Source organism: Fukomys damarensis, unplaced genomic scaffold (genome assembly GCF_012274545.1).
Source record: "Fukomys damarensis isolate Sample0158 unplaced genomic scaffold, DMR_v1.0_HiC HiC_scaffold_39, whole genome shotgun sequence".
NCBI lineage: Eukaryota > Metazoa > Chordata > Mammalia > Rodentia > Bathyergidae > Fukomys > Fukomys damarensis.
The window spans coordinates 56,184,393-56,204,563 of NW_022900951.1; the positions used below are offsets into that span (position 1 = coordinate 56,184,393).

General features: G+C 39.8%; 1 protein-coding gene across 8 annotated transcripts in view; it reads left to right on the top strand.

Moving 5' to 3' along the window:
* The window catches only part of Taf1 (TATA-box binding protein associated factor 1), a 108,411-nt gene that overhangs the window by 40,207 nt on the left and 48,033 nt on the right, over window positions 1-20,171 (top strand). For 6 of the 8 annotated variants that reach the window (XM_010607950.3, XM_010607947.3, XM_010607944.3 and 3 more), the window contains exons 4-20: window positions 51-170; window positions 2,181-2,422; window positions 3,396-3,614; window positions 4,194-4,412; window positions 4,967-5,174; window positions 5,757-5,933; window positions 7,064-7,191; window positions 7,276-7,383; window positions 7,858-8,031; window positions 9,079-9,252; window positions 9,480-9,584; window positions 11,656-11,856; window positions 12,138-12,279; window positions 12,947-13,077; window positions 13,922-14,002; window positions 19,369-19,518; window positions 19,879-19,998. In XM_010607950.3, the coding sequence (XP_010606252.1) occupies window positions 51-170; window positions 2,181-2,422; window positions 3,396-3,614; window positions 4,194-4,412; window positions 4,967-5,174; window positions 5,757-5,933; window positions 7,064-7,191; window positions 7,276-7,383; window positions 7,858-8,031; window positions 9,079-9,252; window positions 9,480-9,584; window positions 11,656-11,856; window positions 12,138-12,279; window positions 12,947-13,077; window positions 13,922-14,002; window positions 19,369-19,518; window positions 19,879-19,998 (2,699 nt within the window). The remainder of the gene's footprint in view (window positions 1-50; window positions 171-2,180; window positions 2,423-3,395; window positions 3,615-4,193; window positions 4,413-4,966; window positions 5,175-5,756; window positions 5,934-7,063; window positions 7,192-7,275; window positions 7,384-7,857; window positions 8,032-9,078; window positions 9,253-9,479; window positions 9,585-11,655; window positions 11,857-12,137; window positions 12,280-12,946; window positions 13,078-13,921; window positions 14,003-19,368; window positions 19,519-19,878; window positions 19,999-20,171) is intronic. The other 2 variants (XM_010607948.3, XM_033760110.1) reach the window with 1 other exon arrangement.

Genomic DNA, 20,171 nt, shown 5'->3' on the forward strand with positions numbered 1-20,171 from the left:
AAAAAAAAAAAAAAAGAGAGAGAGATTACCTTATTTATTGGTTTTATTAGATTATGATGAAGATGACTATGATGCTGACTGTGAAGATATTGATTGCAAGTTGATGCCTCCCCCACCTCCACCCCCAGGACCAATAAAGAAAGATAAAGACCAGGATGCTATTACTGGTGGTAAGTAGATACTATTTTTGTCTATGGAGCAAATTTTCATTCATAAGTTCATGATTTTGGGACTCACATGGGGGCTATTAAAAAATTAAGCTACTGTAGAAAAGATGATGCTTTCAGAAATGATTCAGTCTCAAATTTTAGTATTAAAAGGGAATTTTTACTTTTTTTTTTTTTTTTTTTTTTTTTTAGCTCCATATGTCACACAGACCCCAAAATCACAGCACAGAAGCTAAATCCCCGGCCCTAGAAGTTTTACTTTTTGTTTGTTCGTTTGTTTGTTCATTTTTTGAGACAGGTTCTTACTATGTCGTTGAGACTGACCTGGAACTCACTATGTAGCCCAGGCTGGTGTTGAACTCACAGTGATCCTCCTGCCTCAGCCTCCCAAGTGCTGGGATTACTGGCATGCACCACCATGCCTGTCCTGGAAGTTTTACTTTTTAAACATGATAACATTTATTTTGCAAATGACTTTTTTTTTTTCTGGTACCGGGGATTGAACTTGGGACCCTTGTGCGTGTGAGACAGAGGGCAGAACCACTGAGCTAAATCCCTGGCCCTATTTTGCAAATGATTTTTAATGAGAAATTTTACTTTTAAAATATTTGGTAACAGGGCAGGGAATGTAGCTCAGCAGGGCAGTGAGCATCTTCCTGGCAAGTGCAAGTTCCTGAGTTAGATTCCCAGTACCAAAAAATATTGGTAACAGCTGGGTGTTGGGGAGCACACCTGTAATCCCAGCACTGGGGAGGCTAAGGCAGGAGGATCACTGCAAGTTCAAGGCCAGCCTGGGCTATGTAGTGATTTCAAGTGAGACCCTTCTCAAAAAAAAAAAGTTTGGTAACAGTATTTTAACATGGATTTAAGAGACAGCAGTTTAAGTCAATGATTTCCAAATATGGCTGCCTATCAGAAGTATCTCAAGTTTCTAAAAAATAGAGATACCTGATTCTCACTCCTGGAGAGTATAGTTCAGAAGATGTTGGGTAGAGCCCAAGAATTTAGAGTTCCCTAAGAATTTCTGATACAACTAATCTTCATACTGGTGTTTGGAAACTATTCATTTAAAAAAGACTGGAGGCAGCCAGGGATTTGGCTCAGTGGTTCTTCCACCAGCCTTGCAAGTGCAAGGACCCAAGTTCGATCCCCAGTACCAAAAAATAAAAATAAAAAAGACTAGAATGTATAAATTATATAGCATCACCTACTACGTATTCAGAGATTTCAAAAGTTGGTAAGGTCATCAGTTAGCGTCTTACCAATTCCTATCCCTGTAACAGTAATAACTATCATAGGCTTGAAGATGGGGGAAGAACAGTGTCTTTGGTCTCCTATTTTTTTTTTGTTTGTTTCTTTCTTTTGAGATGTTGTCTCCCTGTGTAGTTCAGGTTGGACTTTTATTCACTCTGTAGCCCAGGCTGGCCTTGAACTCACAGTGATCCTTCCAGTCTCCACTTCCCCAGTGCTGGGATTACAGGTGTGTGCTACCTCACCCAGCTTGGTTTTCTGTATTTTAAAGGTTGTATTAATCTAAATTTGAGCCATTTCCTTTTTTATTCTGCAGGCTAAATACTACTATAACTTTGGATGTATAGATTTTACTTTATGCTAAACAATCTCTTTGTTATCCTGTGGGCCTAAAAAGAATTATCTAGTTTATTAATCCTAGAACTGGACATGATAAGGGCCCTACTGATATAAATAATTATGTAATCTTACTATTATTGGTCACAACTTTGGGTACAACTTTGGTTGCTTATGGAAAGTAGTAAATGTAGTAATAGTGTTTGTTTTCTTTCATTACAACCCTAGGGTACCAGGTACAAGGTGAGTTGGGGATGGTGGGAAATGAGTTTGAAGAGTTTTCTGGGTCGCATACTAATAGTTTGGGTGCTTGGGACTATATCCCCTGCCATTAAGCCATGCATATAGCTTAGAGTGGGTGTTGGCTGAATATGAAGAAATATGTTCACAGTTACATGCCAAAGGGGTTTCTCTTCCTTATTGCAGTGTCTGAAGATGGAGAAGGCATCATCTTGCCCTCCATCATTGCCCCTTCCTCTTTGGCCTCAGAGAAAGTGGACTTCAGTAGTTCTTCTGACTCAGAATCTGAGATGGGACCTCAGGAAGCAACACAAACAGAATCTGAGAATGGAAAGCTGACCCTACCTTTGGCTGGGATTATGCAGCATGATGCCACCAAGTTGTTGCCAAGTGTTACAGAACTTTTTCCAGAATTTCGGCCTGGAAAGGTACTTTCTAGAGAATATCCATATTGCAAACCACTGACTTATTCCAGATACCAAGTTCTGTTAAGAATGTAAATGGATAAAATCTATGTCTAAGGGTTTCTTTATTGTGTCATATTGTCTATGTAATAACTCTATGTTATATTAGTTTATTTTTGTTTTGTTTTGTTTTTGAGACAAGGTCTTGCTGTATATTCCAGGCTGACCTTGAACTCTTAGCAATCCTCCTGTCTCAGCCTCCTGAGTGCTGGGATTGCAGGCATGTGCCGCCATAGCTGGCCCAGGTCTTTTCTTTTGAGTTGTAAATATTCATAGGAAATGTCATTCTCATTAGCAATTACCCTGTTGTCTAAAAAGAACTAGTCCAAATTATTAAGGGACATTTATCTATTGGCAGTTCTAGGGATTGAACTCAGAACCTTTGCACTCAGCTACATCCCCAGCCCTTTTGTGTTTTTTTTTGTTTTGTTTTTTTTTTTTTTTTGTACCAGGGATTGAATTCAGGACCTTGTACTTGCGAGGCAGGTGGTGGAACCACTGAAATAAATCCCCAGCCCCTGTTTGTTTTTTGAGGCAGGGTCTCACTGTATAGTTCAGGCTAGCCTTGAACTTACTATGTAGCCTAAGCTGGCCTTGAACTTGTGGTGATCCTCCTGCCTCAACCTCCCAAGTGCTGGAACTACAGGGATGCACCACCATGCCTGGCCCTGAGACAAGGTTTTGCTAAATTGCTCCGTCTTGCAGTCTTCCTGTCTCGGCTTCCCAGAGTTCTGGGATTACAGATATGCACCTCCAAGCCCAGGTTAAAGGCCACTTCTTTACTTCGGTAGATACTAGAAGTCAATGTATACTCTTTGATTCCTCCTCTGTTGTTGAATTATTGAATGGATCCTTCAAGAGAGTTTTGAAACCCAAATGTTGCTATTTTCTTATCTCACACTAACTCTCTGATATAGTAATGTGTCCTGTGTTCTAGGTATTACGCTTCTTACGTCTTTTTGGACCAGGGAAGAATGTTCCATCTGTTTGGCGGAGTGCTCGGAGAAAGAGGAAGAAAAAACACCGTGAACTGATACAAGAAGAGCAGGTCCAGGAGGTGGAGTGCTCAGTAGAATCAGAAGTCAACCAGAAGTCTTTATGGAACTATGACTACGCTCCTCCACCGCCCCCAGAGCAATGTCTCTCTGATGATGAAGTAGGCAATATAGAGACCTGGAGTTAAGGCCTAGAAAGGGAACAAAAAAGGATCTCCCTAGTTTGTGTCAAATTGGAAATAGCACATTAGCAGGCTGTGTGCTGTGCTAATTATCAATAAGTAAACAGGAGTCAATTCTAGGGGCTGTCCCTTCTCTGTTATAAATACAGTGTTTGGCAGGGGATAAGGGTGTGGAATGAGAGTGGTGCAGATGGTGATACACTGCTGAATAGGAAGGATTTGAAAATAGGCAGAATATGCTATCATGTATCTCCATGTTTTGCATTCTGTCTCCAGAAAAGATTTTCCTTCAAGAAAACTCTTAAATTCTCCTCTTCAGGCCAGGCGTGGTGCCACATGCCTGTAATCCCAACTTGAGTTTGAGGCCAGCCTGAGCTACAAAGTGAGTTCAAGGCCAGCCTGAACTATATAGTGAGACTTTGTCTCAAAAAAAAAAGCAAAACAAAAAGCACTCCAAAATAAATAAATACTTCCCTCTTCATTGTTAGTTCCTCTATAGCCTTAGGACATCAGGTATAGGGAAACACCCCCCTCCCCCGCTTCTCTCCTCTGTTGTAGATCACAATGATGGCTCCTGTGGAGTCCAAGTTTTCCCAATTGACTGGGGATACAGATAAAGTGACAGATACCAAACCAAGAGTGGCTGAGTGGCGTTATGGGCCTGCCCGACTATGGTACGATATGCTAGGTGTCCCTGAAGATGGCAGTGGGTTTGACTATGGCTTCAAACTGAGAAAGACTGAACATGAACCTGTGATAAAATGCAGAATGATGGAGGTGAGCAACACTGGTATGGAAGAAGGGAATCATCAGTGTGCCCAGGGCTCTGTTGTTTAATGATTAATTTTTTAGATTTAGCTGGCTAAACCTTTTACCTGGTAATAGTATATTACTTTGGTAACTAGGACCCCTTTTAAGGCTTCTGTTTGATTCTTTTTTTTTAAACTCGGGTCCTTGTGCTTGCCAGGCAGGCAGTGGAACCACTGAGCTAAATCCCCAAGGCTTCTGTTTGAAATGAGTTCTGTTCGGGTTAGGAGTGGGAGAAGAGGCAGATAGTCTTCCATTACCATGTGGTTTTCTTAAGTAAAATCAGCACTACTTTTTTGGTTGTATTGGGGATTGAACCCAGGGCCTTTGCTCTGAGCTGCATCTCTGGACCTGTTACACTTTGTTTTTGAGACACTCTCACTATATTGCTAAATTGCTAAGGATGGTTTTGAACTTGGCCAAGCACCGCTTTTGATGTCTCGTGTCTCTAATGTTACATTTGGAGTGGGAATTTAGACCATTGATCAAGGATTTATTGTTCCTTTCATATCCTACTTCTATAGGAATATAAGAAACTTGAGGAAAACAATGGCACTGATCTTCTAGCAGATGAAAACTTCCTGATGGTGACACAGCTACATTGGGAGGATGATATCATTTGGGATGGAGAAGATGTCAAACACAAAGGGACAAAACCTCAACGTGCGAGCCTGGCAGGCTGGCTTCCTTCCAGTATGACTAGAAATGCCATGGCTTACAATGTTCAACAAGGTATCCATTTGTTTTAACTGTGTCTAGCATACTACCCTTCATCTCAGTCATCCTAAGTCGCCTTGGCTGTGATCTTCTGGGCTGCTGAGGGATAGTGAAATGTTTGGATCTGAGTCCTAATTTTAGTTCTTAATAATTTTTTACCCTATTAATATGCTAGCCAGGCCCTTGTTAAACATTTATGCTGTTCAAGCTTTGACTATTATAAGCAATATTGCAGTGAGCAGTTTGTCTGCAACAGTGTTTTTTGTTTGACTGTTTTAAGACACGGTTTTGCTGTGTAGTTAGGCTGGCTTTGATTCACTAGGGTAGTCTAGGCTGGCCTGCAGCTCATGGCAATCTGTCTGTCTCATCCTTCCAAGTGCTGGGATTATAGGCATGGGCCACCATGCCAGGCTAGCAACAGTTTTTAAAAGAGAAATACATTATCTAGTTAGATTCCTTTTCAGTAGCTACATGAATAACTACTAACATTTGTTCTTTTTTTCTTTTTGCTAGAATCTTGATTGAAGGGGGCATAAATGTTTTGTCTATTACTATTTCTTCCTCCTGTTTTGACTATATTTTGTTTTATTTGACTAGGTTTTGCAGCCACTCTAGATGATGACAAACCGTGGTACTCAATTTTTCCCATCGATAATGAGGATCTAGTGTATGGACGTTGGGAGGACAATATCATTTGGGATGCTCAGGCCATGCCTCGGTTGTTGGAACCTCCTGTTTTGACTCTTGATCCCAATGATGAGAACCTCATTTTGGGTATGTTACTGGCAAGCCTGTATTCTTTTTCCATCTTTTTTCTTCATATTCTTTTTGGTAGTACTGGGGATTGAACCTGAGACTTTGAGCAGCCTAGGGAAGCACTCCATTACTAAACTACACCCCCGTCCCCATCCCTCTTTTCCCTCTTTGATAGCTTGCTGCTGATGTCTAGGGGCAGGAAGAAATCAGAAGGATTGGAGGACAAGATTAGAAACTTCTAGATACCACTTTAGGAGAGCAGAATTGTGGTTGTCAGTTTCTAGTATTTGTGTATTGTTTAGAGAAAAACTCATGTAGGATTGTTAGAAAGTAGAACGTTTAAGGTGCCAGAGTAAGGGGCCAGGGATGTAGCTCATTGGCACTGAGCCTGCCTCACAAGTGCTAGGTCCTGAGTTCGATCCCTGGTACGGGGAGGGGGTATCAGGATAGAAGTGGCTGATATATACATCAGCAGATGAATGGATAAAGAAAACGTGGTGTCCAATGGAGTATTACTCAGCCAAAAAGGATAAATTTGAGTCATTGGTAGGAAGATGGATGTACCTTGATAATGTTAAGTGAAATAAATCACACAGAAGTTTAATATTGGTTTCTCTCTTTTTTTCTTCTTTCCTTTTTGAGAAAAGGACTCGCTATGCAGTTTAGGTTCGCCTTGAACTCACTACAAAGCCCTGGCTCAAAGTGTAAATAATTTAAAGAGCAAAATAAAAGATAATAGGAAACAGGGAGATGGACATTTTGGAAATGGGAAGGGGATCTTGAGATGGAGGGAGGTGAGCGAAAAATGAATAAGATGTGATATAAAGATGTACCAACATTCATATGTGTTGCAAACGTGTACTAATAAAAAAGATAATGTCAGGCATGTAGTCACTTTGGAGGCTGAGGCAAGAGTCTCACAGCTTTGAGGCTAGCCTGGGTGACTTAGACTCTTGGTAAAGCACCTCTGGGTTCAGTCTGCAGAATTGGAAAAAAAATATCAGGTGTATAGTTCAGTTAGAGTAATCACAGACTAGAAACGTCTAGGGTAGGATGAGAGGTGAAGTTTGCAATTGCAAAGCTGTCAGTGGAAAATGTGAATTTTCAAGGATAGCAGTTCCAAAGTCATTTTTTTTGTTCATCCTCAGAGATTCCTGATGAGAAAGAAGAGGCCACTTCTAATTCCCCCTCGAAGGAGAGTAAGAAAGAATCATCTCTGAAGAAGAGTCGAATTCTCTTAGGGAAAACAGGAGTCATCAAGGAGGAACCACAGCAGGTCTGTTTAAAGGGGCTTGGTGATTAGAAGAACAAAGCTAATAGAACAGGGAGATCTAAGGTTTATTTGATGATCTGTCTTTAGAACATGTCTCAGCCAGAAGTGAAAGACCCGTGGAATCTCTCCAATGATGAGTACTACTACCCTAAGCAACAGGGTCTTCGAGGTACTTTCGGAGGGAATATTATTCAGGTACAAACAGCATCTTTCCTTTGGTGGTGGAGACCCACTCTTGTTCCAATAGAGAATATGGGTAAATCTTGCCTGGGCTGGAGTTAGTATTTAATTTTAAATTTTCTTTTTCTTTCTGAGACAGGGTCTCACTCTGTAGTTCAGGCTAGTCTTGAACCCACTGTGTAGCCCAGGCTGGCCTTGAACTCAGGACAGTCCTCCTGCCTCAGCCTCCCAAGAGCCAGGGTTATAGGTGTGTGCCACCGAGCCTGGCTTAATTTTAAATTTTTTATTTCTTATCCACCGAGCATGGTGGTGCATGCCTGTAATCCCAGCACTCGGGAGGCTGAGGCAGGAGGATCACTGAGTTCGAGACCAGCCTGGGCTACATAGTGAGTTCCAGATCAGTCTCAACTACATAGTGAGACCCTGTCTCAAAAAACAAAAAACAAATTTAAAAATAAATAAAAATAAATTTTTTATTTCCTGTTTCAGCACTCAATTCCTGCTGTGGAATTACGACAGCCCTTCTTTCCCACCCACATGGGACCCATCAAACTCCGGCAGTTCCATCGCCCGCCTCTGAAAAAGTATTCCTTTGGGGCACTCTCTCAGCCAGGTCCCCATTCAGTTCAACCTTTGCTAAAGCACATCAAAAAGAAGGCCAAGGTATAATTTAATCCTTGTTAGAAAAAAATATAGTTACAAGATAATTGTGGTAGATGTTAGGGAAATGTACTGGATATTAGATTATATTAGGGAATTGTTGTTTTTCAAATGTAATCAAATATTAATTTAGCTATTTGGAGAATGTCTTTTTTTAAAAATTGAGTTTATTGGTACCTTTTAGGCATACAGTACAGTTACATTCATTATTGGGATCTTGTACCTTTAGAGAATGTCTTTATTCTTATGAGATGCATATGAAAGTACTTGAATTGTGATAATGACTATAGTTTTGCCACCACCTGCCTTGTAGGCAGAAGGTCCCGAGTTCGATCCCCAGTACCAAAAAAAAAAAAGCTACAGCAGAATCCATAAAAAGAAATTTATAGGTAAATAAGGGAAAATAATAAATAGTTATTCTTAGGTAGTGGGATAATAGGTGTTCATAGCACTACTTTAATTTCTAAAACTTTTATTAGTATATGTTTGCAGTTGTTCATTATGGAGAATTGGTACTTAAATATAACACATTTTCACATCTTTGGTTGTTTTTTTTTTTTTTTTTTTTTTTTTTTTTTTTTTTTTTTTTTTTTTTTATTTTTTGAGACAGTATCTCACTTGACCTGGAACTCACTATGTAGCCCAGGCTGGTCTCAAACTCACAGTGACCCTTCTGCCTCAGCCTCCAAGTGCTGAGACTTCAGGTGTGCGTCACCACAGCCACACCCAGCTCTTATCACATCTTAATTCTTTTTATTTCCCCTTCCACTCCCCTCCCTCTATATAGTACTGTTCTTTCAACTTCCCTAAGGTGTTTGGAAGTTTTCACAATGAAAATGAAAAATGTTTTTCTGGTGTATTTTTCTCAGATTGCTATCTGTGATACCTGGGTGGAATTACTGTCAGGAGCTGTACCTTTTTTTTTTTTTTTTGATACTGGGGATCGAACTCAGGACCTTGTACTTGCAAGACAGATGGAGTGCCACTGAGTTAAATCTCCGGCCCAGCTGTACCGTTTGTTGTTGTTGTTGTTGTTGTTTTTCTGAGCAGATGAGAGAACAAGAGAGACAAGCTTCAGGGGGTGGAGAGATGTTTTTTATGCGCACACCTCAGGACCTCACAGGCAAAGATGGAGATCTTATTCTTGCAGAATACAGTGAGGAAAATGGACCCTTAATGATGCAAGTTGGCATGGCAACCAAGATAAAAAATTATTATAAACGGGTGAGTCTACTGAAAAAATTCTTTGTTATTAGTATAATTGTAGCTGTAGCTATCTAATGTTAATCTGTGAATATGTATTTTTGTCTTTTATGTTACAAATTTTTGGAGAGAATGGTGTGGTATCTGTGTAGTTAATGTTAGTAAGTGCCATACTCATGGAATAGTATGTATATAGGCTTAGTGATTTTACTTCATGATAGTAACTGAACGTGATGTGTTTCTCATAGAAACCTGGAAAAGATCCTGGAGCCCCAGATTGTAAATATGGAGAAACTGTTTACTGCCATACATCTCCTTTCCTGGGCTCTCTCCATCCTGGACAGTTGCTACAGGTGAAGAATTTGTTCCTCTTTTTACTCGTTTCTAAGGAAATGGACAGATGAGGAGCTAGTCAGTCCAGAAAGAACCAGTTCTGAGTGATTGAGATGCAATTCTTATATCAATTTTGGGTAGATCAGTGTAATCCAAAAATTTTAAAAATCTTTTTCTTAAAACTGGCCCCTATTGTGTTGTTGTTAGGCTACATATAAAATAACCTTTTGAAAATCCACCCTAACAATCCCAGTAATACCTGGTGGCATAGGGAAGTAAACCTAGGATTAATCATGTAATCTATGCATAGTTAAATCCTGTGTGTAAAATTGGTACATTTTGATCATAATTCCTTGTGATCTTGTGAGTATTGGTCAGATTTGCTTGCTTTTGGTGAGCTGGAGATAAGGCTATGACCTTCACACATGCTAGGCAAGCTTTCTGCCTCTGAGCCATGTTCCCATCTTTGAGCCATACTTGAACTCTGCCACATATAGTCCCTGCTACAGTGAAATGCCTTTTTTTCTTTGTTCCAGTAGGTATAGAGAAGTCCTTTGGTAACAGCTTTTACATATTTAAGGGGAAGTATGGAGGCTCTCAAAACAATGTGGGGAACTCTAGTGCTATCCTTTTTTCTTCTACTTAATTCCTCTTGGCAGGCTTAACCGTTTCCCTTACTATCATACCACATTTTTTTCTCTGTCACTTGCTTACTCTCCTGAAGCATCTGCAAAGCTCTTTTTTTTTCTTTAGACCTTATTTTCTTATCCTTTTATATTTATATCCCATGTCCTGCTAGGTGTGTGTGTGTGTATGAATGAATGTGGTGTTGGGAATTGAGCCCAGGACCTTGTACATGCAAAGCACACCCTCTGCCACTGAGCTTCATTCCTAATCCCTCCTACCAAGTGTATATTATTGTCTTATATTGTTCTTGGGATTCTTCTCCCTGTAATTTTCTTTTGGGGGTTTTAAATAATCCATTCCTTTCTTTTTGTGACTATTTTTGTAGTCACTTAAAGATCCATTTTCTGTCTTCTGTAATTCTTTTTCTGTTTACGTTCCACATATAGAACTTTTCTTTCCCCGTACATATGATTATCTTCCCTCTTTCTGTCCACTCTGTGATTTTTTTTCCTGGGAAAACTTTCCTTAGACTTGAAGGCTTCTGATTAAACTAGCTCAAATATTTATGTTCTGCTGTCCCGCTGTTCTGTATTTTTTTTTTTGTTTAACCTTTCCTCTATATTACACTTTCTACATCATTAGTTTTTTGTTTTTATTTTTTTAACTAATTCGTTGATTGGTTCAATACTGTATATGGTAAATGCTTGATCTTACTGTTTTGTGTCAGGGACTATGTTAGGGTTACTGTAGTATAGTACATATATGTGTATATGGCTTTTTTAGTATAATAAAAAAAATATATATTTTTTTTGAGACGAGTTCTCACTTTGTAGTTCAGGCTGGCCTTGAATTCACTATGTAGTCCTTGCTGGCCTCGAACTTGTGGCAATCCTCCTCCTTCAGCCTCCAAGTGGTAGAATTACAGCATGTGCTACCATACCCAAGTACTTGTTTATAATACGATTTTCTTTTTTTTTTTTTTGGAGACAAGGTCTCACTATGTAGTCCAGGCTGGCCTTGAGCTCACTATCTAGCCCAAGCTTGTGGTGTTCCTGAATGCTAGGATTACAGGCATGCATCACCACACCCAGCTGCAAATGTGATTTTCATATATAATCTTTATAGCAATCTTGGGAGGTATAGGCATTTTAAGTTATTTCTGTTTAGTAGATGGGGAATTTAGCTTAGATATGTTAAATAACTTATCCAACTTCATACAGTGAATGGCAGAGCTAGCCTCTTCTGAATTAAAATCCTGTATTCTCAGATACTGACACTGAAAGATAGTGGATTAAAAATTATCTGATTTTTGTTTGATATTCCGTATGATAATCCATTTATTGGGTAGACCTTATTAGACAGCCTTATGAAGATGGTGAACAAGCTTGATTTTCCTTTCTCATTAGTTGACTGGACTTTGTAGGGTTTCTCTGTATGTAATTTTTATGCTTTTACTTTTGTTAGGCCTTTGAGAACAACCTTTTTCGTGCTCCAATTTACCTTCATAAGATGCCAGAAACAGACTTTCTGATCATTCGGACAAGACAGGGTTACTATATTCGGGAATTAGTGGATATATTTGTGGTTGGTCAGCAGTGCCCCTTGTTTGAAGTTCCTGGGCCTAACTCCAAAAGAGCTAATACACATATTCGAGACTTTCTACAGGTAAGAATGGGAGGTGGTTTTTTTGTTTGTTTGTTTGTTTTTTGTATCAAGGATCGAATTTGAGGCCTTGTGCTCGCAAGGCAGGTGGTAGAACCACTGAGCTAAATCCCTGGCCCAAGAATGGGAGTTTTTGAGGGGGAGGTCAGGATGCACATGAAAAAGGTGTGTGGATTTGGGAGCACGTAAGGAAAGATGAAAATATATTGGAATTTAGCAGGGGAAGAGTTACCAGTGGGGACTTTTATCTTTTACCTAATAAAATACATTTGTTTGTTGGGCAGGTCTTTATTTATCGCCTCTTTTGGAAGAGTAAAGATCGGCCAAGGCGGATTCGAATGGAAGATATAAAAAAAGCCTTTCCTTCACATTCAGAAAGCAGCATCCGGAAGAGGCTAAAGCTCTGCGCTGACTTCAAACGCACAGGTCATCAGTGTGACCAGCTATTTATCTTCTGTGTAATTCTTTCATAATTTCAAAGAATCATGATGGCTTTCCCTTAAAAGATAAGCATGCAACTAAAAAGAGAGAAATCAGTAACTGTTAAAACATGAAGGTAGTGGGTTAGGAATAGTAGAACACACCTAAAATACCACCACTCTGGGAGGCTGAGGCAGGAGGATTGCAAGTTTGACCCCATCCTAGGCAACTTAGCAACTGTATCAAAAACAAAAATTAAGTGGACCGGGGATTTAGCTCAGTAGTTCTGCCACCTGCCTCGCAAGTGCAAGGTCCTGAGTTCGATCCCTGGTACCAAAATAAATAAATAAAAATTAAGACAAGGATTGGGTATGTAGCTTAGTGTGCAGGCCCAAGTTTCAGTCTTCATTACTGGGGTAAAAAAGGAGAAGGTAGCAAATCTAATTACTTGAGGCTTTGATTACTTTTTTGGTAATCATTTGCTAGGAAATTCATCGTGATTGTTGGATGTCTATATATAAGGTGTAGGAAACAGCTTTGGGAGTTTGCTTGGCCAGATAGTGGCTGAGCATTTTACTATCTAGGGCGTTGCCTGGGTTCAGTCTCTGCTCTCCTGCTACTGTTAGTGAATGTCAGGGCCTTTAGAATTGAGAATTCTACATATCTTTTCCAGGGATGGATTCAAACTGGTGGGTGCTAAAGTCTGATTTTCGATTACCAACTGAAGAGGAGATCAGAGCTATGGTGTCTCCAGAGCAGTGCTGTGCTTATTATAGCATGATAGCTGCAGAGCAGCGACTGAAGGTGAGCACCTTCTTTTTTTTTTAGACACTGCTTATACCTGTGAGTTTTTTCAGAGATGAATAAGACTCCTTTTCATTGGCTTGGGGATTATAGTTACTAAATTATTACCAATTACTAAAATTTCAACCTGTATGAGGTACTTTCTGTATACATCAATTCTGGGGAAAACTGCAATGTAGCTAAGTGTCAGAAGGCTTAATGAGGGACTTAAAGCATATTGTTTTGCTTTGAAAATGGTTGTTCATCCATTTGGGTGGTGACTTCAATCTTTTCTTTGCATAACAAGCATAAAAGTAGAGAAAGTACTTGTCAGCCTCCCAAGTGAGCAGATATGATGATGAGTGCTGGAAAGGTGGCTTGAATAAGGACAGTATCCCTATAAGGCCAAAATAGAAAAGGTCCAACTAGGGTGGCACAACATAGCCCTGTTATTACTACATCTCAGCTTAGTTTTTTTAATGAGCTTTAATTAGCCATGTATCAGTTAAGTTCCTTGGAATGTGGCAATATAGTATATTTTCCCATAGCCTAAGCATATGAATGATGGTAGATACAGTGGTCACTTTATAGAATCCACTCTCCTTGCAGAATATGCTTTGATATTCTGGGGTATTTTTTTTTTTTTGGTTTTTTGAGACAGGGTCTCACTATGTAGTGAGACTGACCTGGAACTTACTGTGTAGCCCAGGTTGGTCTCAAACTCACAGTGATCCCCTGCCTCAGCCTCCCAAGTGCTGGGATTACAGGGGTGTGCCACCGTGCCCGGCTGCTTTGATATTTTGTACAAACCTGTTTGTGTTTTTCAGTTGATTTTTTTTTAATGTATGAAATTGTTTTCTTCCAGGATGCTGGCTATGGGGAAAAGTCCTTTTTTGCGCCAGAAGAAGAAAATGAGGAAGATTTCCAGATGAAAATTGATGATGAAGTAATACTATATATTCTCTTTTTCCCCTGAATGAGCAAGTTAAACTTTTTTTGGGGTGCATATTGGTCTTAGAAAATAATGGGCATCATTTTGATATATTTGCACATGCATAAAACACTTTACTTTTTTTGTTTTTGTTTACTTTTTTGTTTGTTTTTTTCAGACAGAGTCCCACTATGTAGTTCATGCTGGCCTTGAACTCACTATGTAGCCTGGGCTGGCCTCGAATTTACAGCAATCCTCCTGCCTCAGCCTCCTAAGTGCTAGGATTACAAACTCATGACAGTCTTCCTGCCTTAACTTCCCCAGTGCTGGGATTATAGGCATGTGCCACCACTCCCAGCCACACTTGGCACCAAATGGTTTTTTGTTTTTTTATTTGGTACCAGGGATCGAACTTGGAACCTTGTGCTTGTGAGGGAGGTGGCAGAACCACTGAGCTGAATCCCTGCCTGCCCCCAGCCATACTTGGATCATTTCTACCTCCACATTATCCTTCCAAATACTTATTACTATTATTATTATCATCATCATCATGTATGTATATATTTATTTATTTGTTTATTTTTTGGTGCTAAGGAACTAACCCATGCCTGCTAGGTACATAATCTGCTACTGAGCTCCATCCCTGGCCTCCTTTATCTTTTTTTATTTTTAATTTTTGGGTTGTGTGTTTTTTTGTTTTGTTTTGTTTTTTGATTTGTTTGGCTTTTTTTCTATTTTTTTTTTTTTTGTGGCACAGGGTCTTGCTATGTAATTCAGGCTGGCCTTGAACTCACTATGTAGTCCAGACAGATGATCCTACCTCAGCCTCCCAAGTGCTGAGATTACAGGAGTGTGCCGCCACACCTGACTTTTTTTTTGTTTGGTTGGTTGGCTTTTTTTTTTTTGGTTTTTTGAGACAAGGTTTCACTATGTAGTTGAGACTGACCTGGAACCCACTATGTAGCCCAGGCTGGCCTTGAATTCACAGTGATCCTCCTGCCTCAGCCTCCTCAGTGCTGGGATTGGAATTACAGGCATGTGCTACCACACCCGGCTCTTGACTCTTTTTTTAGAGGAAACAGCTTTATTGAGGTAAAATAGACACATGATAAGTTGCATATATCTAAAGTGTACTATTTGACATGTTTTGGCATGTGCTTAAACCTGAGAAGTGAGAAATCCTTACTATAAAATAAGCAGATTTGCCATTGCCAAACTTTTTTTTTTTTTTTTTTTTGGTGGTGGTGGTGGTGGTACTAGAGATTAAACCCAGGGTCTTCACACTAAGCTATATTTTTAGCCCTTTTAAAATTTTGTGTCAAGCCGAGAGTGGAGGCGCATGCCTGTAATCCCAGCACTTGGGCTGAGGCAGGAGGATCTGTGAGTTGAGACCAGCCTGGGCTGCATAGTGAGTTCCAGGTCAGCCTCAACTACATAGTGAGACCCTGTCTCAAACAAAACAAAACAAAACAAAATTTTTGTGTCAAGGTAGGTCACTAAGTTGCCCAGGCTGACCTTGAACTTTCATTCCTCCTTCACCTTCCCAGAGTGTTAGGATTATGCACATGTGCCATCACACTCTGCCTACCTACAAAAGTTTCTTTGTGGCCCTTTGTAATCCATTGTCATGCCTCCTCCTTTCTCACCCTACTATTTATTCCCTGGCAATCACTGATCTGTGTTTTGTTTTGTAAACAGTTTTATTTTGAAACAAGGTCTTACTGTGTAGCTCAGGCTGGCCTTGAATTCAGTGTTTAGCCCAGGTTCATCTTGAATTCATGGCAATCCTCCTGGCCAAGCCTCCTGAGTGCTGGGATTACAGGTGTATGCCACCATAACTGGCAACAGACATTTGAATTGTTTCCATCTTTTGGCTATATTTTCTTTAGTGTTATAGTTTTAACTCTTACATTTAGATCTTTGATTTGTCTTAATTTTGGTATATGTTAAAAAGTAAGGGGCTAGCTAGCTTCATTCTTCTGCATGTGAATATCAAGTTTTTTCAGCACTATTCGGTGAATTAGTCCAGGCCATTGTGTATATCAGTAGTCTCTTTTTATTGTTACAGAGTATTCCATGGTAGGTACTACTACAGTTTGTTTAATCACCTTTGAAGAACATTGTAGTTCCCAGTTTTGGGCTACTATAAAATTTTTTTTTTTTCGGTACCAGGGATCAAACTCGGGTCCTTGAGCTTGTGAGGCAGGCGGTGGCACCATTGAGCTAAATCCCTGGCCCTGAATAAAGCTATTTTATATTTTCTAAATCTCTTGGATGCCTGAAAGTGGAATTGCTGAGTAATTAATTTTTTGCTTAACCTTTGAGGAAACTTTTTCTACAGGGGCCGTACCATTTTACATTCCTATCAGCAATGTAGGAAAGTGTTCTGGTTTTTGTACATCTTCAGCAGTATTTGTTATTTCCTTTTTTTAAAATAGCCCTGCCTAGGTATGAGGTGTCCTGTCACTGTGCTTTTAATTTTCATTTTCCTAAGCAGGTATTGTGTTGTGTGACTGCAGTCACAATTACTTGGGAGGCTGTGGCAGGATTTCCTGAGCCTAGGATATCCAGGCCAGCCTGGACAGAATAGTGAAAGCTTATCTCAGAAAAAAGAAATAATTTGTATTTTTCTAATTGCTAAGGATGTCTTTTCATGTGGTTTTGTTTTGGGGGTTTTTTGGTACTGGGAATCAAACTCAGGACCTTGTGCTTGCAAGGCAGGCTATAGCACCACTTAGCTAAATCCCCAGCCACTTCACATGTTTTTTTTAAATCTTCTTTGATCACTTTTTCATCGCTTTTGTCCATTTTTATTTTTAACTGTTTGATGCCTTTTTTTTTTGAGACAAGAGTCTCACTATGTAGTCTAGGCTGGCCTTGAATTCACTGTGTAGTCCAGGCTGTCCTCGAATTTGTGGCAGTCCTCCTACCTCAGCCTCTCAAGTGCTGGGATTGTAGACTTGCGCCACCATGCCCAGAAATTTGCTTGTTTTTTACTGAAAGTTCTTTCTTTTCTTTAGTTCATGTGTGTTGTGTTAAGGATTGAACCCAGGGCCTCACACTTGGCCAGGTTACTGAGCTATAGTCCCAGCCCAAGTGTTCTTTTTTCTGCATGAGTCCTTCTATTAGGTAGATGATAGGCAGAGTTTCTCCCATTCTGTGGCTTGTCCTGTTTTAACAATGTCTTATGAGCTGGGCTTGGTAGCGCACACCTGTAATCTCAGCACTTGGCAGGCTGAAGGAGGAGGATCACTGACAGTTCGAGGGCAGCCTGGACTATATAGTGAGTTCAAGGCTAGCCTGAAATACATAGTGAGACCCTGTCTCAAAAGCAAAATAAAGCAATGTGTTACGAAGAGCAGAAGTCCAACGTGTCAGCATTCTTTCTCTTTTGTTACTTTTGCTTTTGGAGTTACACCTAAGAAATTTTTGTCTGATCCGAGGTTATAGGAATTTTTCTATTAAATTTTTCATTTTTACTTTTTTTTTTGTATCACCTGGCAAGAGGACACATGGGAGAGAAAGTTTCATTGTTTACATTTTAACCTTTAGATCTAGTTTGAGGGCTAGAGATGTAGATCAATGTTAAAGCACTTGGCCAGCATGAAAGAGCCCTATGTTAAATCCCCAGTAACATGTACATACACACAGACTAGCTAGGCTGGGTTTAGTGATGTATGCCTGTAATCCTAGTACTCTGGGAGGCTGAAACAGAAGTATTGCAAGTTCAAATCCAGTTTGAGAAATAGTGACCTTGTCTTCCAAAAAGAAAAATCTAGATCCAGTTTGAGTCATTTGGGGTAGGGTACAAGGTATGGATTAATGTTCATTTTTTTCCATGCGAATGTCCACTGTTAACACCATTTATTAAAGAGTTGAATGATCTTTCAAAACAAAAATTTGATTTGATCATATAATTTTCTTACCCAGAAATTTTCCCTCCTGCCTCAGTCTCCAAGTGCTGGGATTACAGGCATGTCCACCACACCTGATTGCATCTTTTTAAAAGAGAGATATCCTTTAATGTAATTTACAAAATTCTACATGATTGCATCTCCTCTCAGTGCCTTTCTCTAAGCATCAAACATACTGAAGTTTATTCATTTTCCTAAATTTCTTTTTCCTGCCTCCCTGAACAGAATTTCGCTGTTATTCCCTTTTTCTGGAATATTTTTTGTTTCTTCTCTACTGTGTGACTCTCATCTGCAATTACGTTCTCTTTGAAGCTTTCCCTGACTCTTTGTGTTTGTTTGCTTTTTTGGTACTGGGAATCAAACTTGGGACCTTGCACTTGCAAGGCAGGTGTCAGTTTCCCTGATTCTTGATCTCATCTCATTCTCTGTGTTTAGATTGGGTGATTATACTTCCCTTCTTTTGTGCATATTACATCTTTTTCTTTCTTTCTTTTTTTTTTTTTGAGATAGAGTCTTGCTATGTAGCTCAGGCTAGCCTTGAACTCACAGTGATCCTGCTGCCTCAGGCTCCCAAGTGCTGGGATTACAGGCGTGCACTACCTACGGTGCCTGGCCTACATATTTTGTTTTCTTATCATGGCACTGATCATGTAGTATTGAATTGGTTGACTATTTTCCCTCACTAATACAAAGGCCATGAAAAAGTAGTCCCTGTCATATAGTAATTATTCAATAACAATTTGTTAAGTGAGCGAATGTCTATAAAAAGAAACAAAAGATGAGGTCAGAGTGAAGCTGTGAAAGTGTTTTGATTGTTTTTACTGTATAGAAATGATAAATGTTTGAGGAGATACTTATGTTTACTCTGATTGAAATTGTGTGTGTGTGTGTGTGTGTGTGTGTATATATATATATATATATATACACACACACACACACATACATGATACCCCATAAATTTGTAGCTTTTATCGTCTTATATAACCAACCAAACCAGAGGCAGGGATAGAATGGGCTTTGGTTTAATGCTGCTAGGTTTGGGTCCAGTGTTTTTGAAAGTAAAGATTATATTTTAAGGAATCCTCTTGAATGACTAGACAATCAGATACAGTCATCATTCTAGCTTTGAGCATCAGTCCAATTTTCATATATATGTTGCTGAAGCAAGCACAAACTTTGAGCATCCTGAGTATGGGGGCAATACTGTGACTGAGAGTACTCATTCAAGTCTTAGGGATATGGGGCTGAAGGATACCACCATTCTTCATATTCCTTACCCTGGTTGAGCTCTTAATTTCTATTTAATATCATGATTTAAGTAGCATAGGGAAGAAGAGAGCCGAGTATTGTTGCTCTTTGTATTAAGAAAGCATGAAATTATTCATTGTAATTTTTCTGCCCTCCTAGGTAATGGCTAAACATAGAACAACTATCTTATAGCCCTCAGAATGTTTTTCTGTACTTCAGGTTCGAACTGCTCCTTGGAACACCACAAGAGCTTTCATTGCTGCCATGAAGGGCAAGTGTCTACTGGAAGTGACTGGGGTGGCAGATCCCACAGGATGTGGTGAAGGATTCTCCTATGTGAAAATTCCAAACAAACCAACACAGCAGAAGGTAAGATTGTTTGGATTTCTAGAAGGAGAAAATTAAAGAAACAAGGACTTAGAAGTGGAGATGAATGGTGTGGAGGACCTGCAAAGTGATGGAGTTGGTAAAATGACTTAGATGCCTCAGATGAATAATAGTTCGGCTTCTTAGAGCTGGATGTAGTGGTACACACCTGTAATCCCAACACTCTAGGAGGCTGAGGCAGGGGGATCACAAGTTCAAACCTGCCCGGGCAATTTAGGGATTTAGACACTGTCTCAAAATTTTAAAAAATTTAAAAGGGCTGGTGATACAGCATGGTAAAAGGGCCTGGGTTCAATCTCCAGTTCACCTGTCAGGATACTCACCTGGTTTTTTTTGAGGTAGGATGATAAGGAACCTCAGCCAGTGAAGAAGACAGTGACTGGAACAGATGCAGACCTTCGTCGCCTTTCTCTGAAAAATGCCAAGCAACTTCTGCGTAAATTTGGCGTGCCTGAGGAAGAGGTGGGTATGAAAGAGGGAAACTTGGGAGCTCTTAGAGGGTTTGTGTAGGGAGGGAAAGGCTAGCAGGCAGATGTAAAGAACTGTCTGGAGAACTTTGTACTATAGGGTATATTAGGTTCTGGATACTTTTTCAGGAGTTAGCTTTCCTAAAGTTGTCTGTTCTGCTTTGTGTG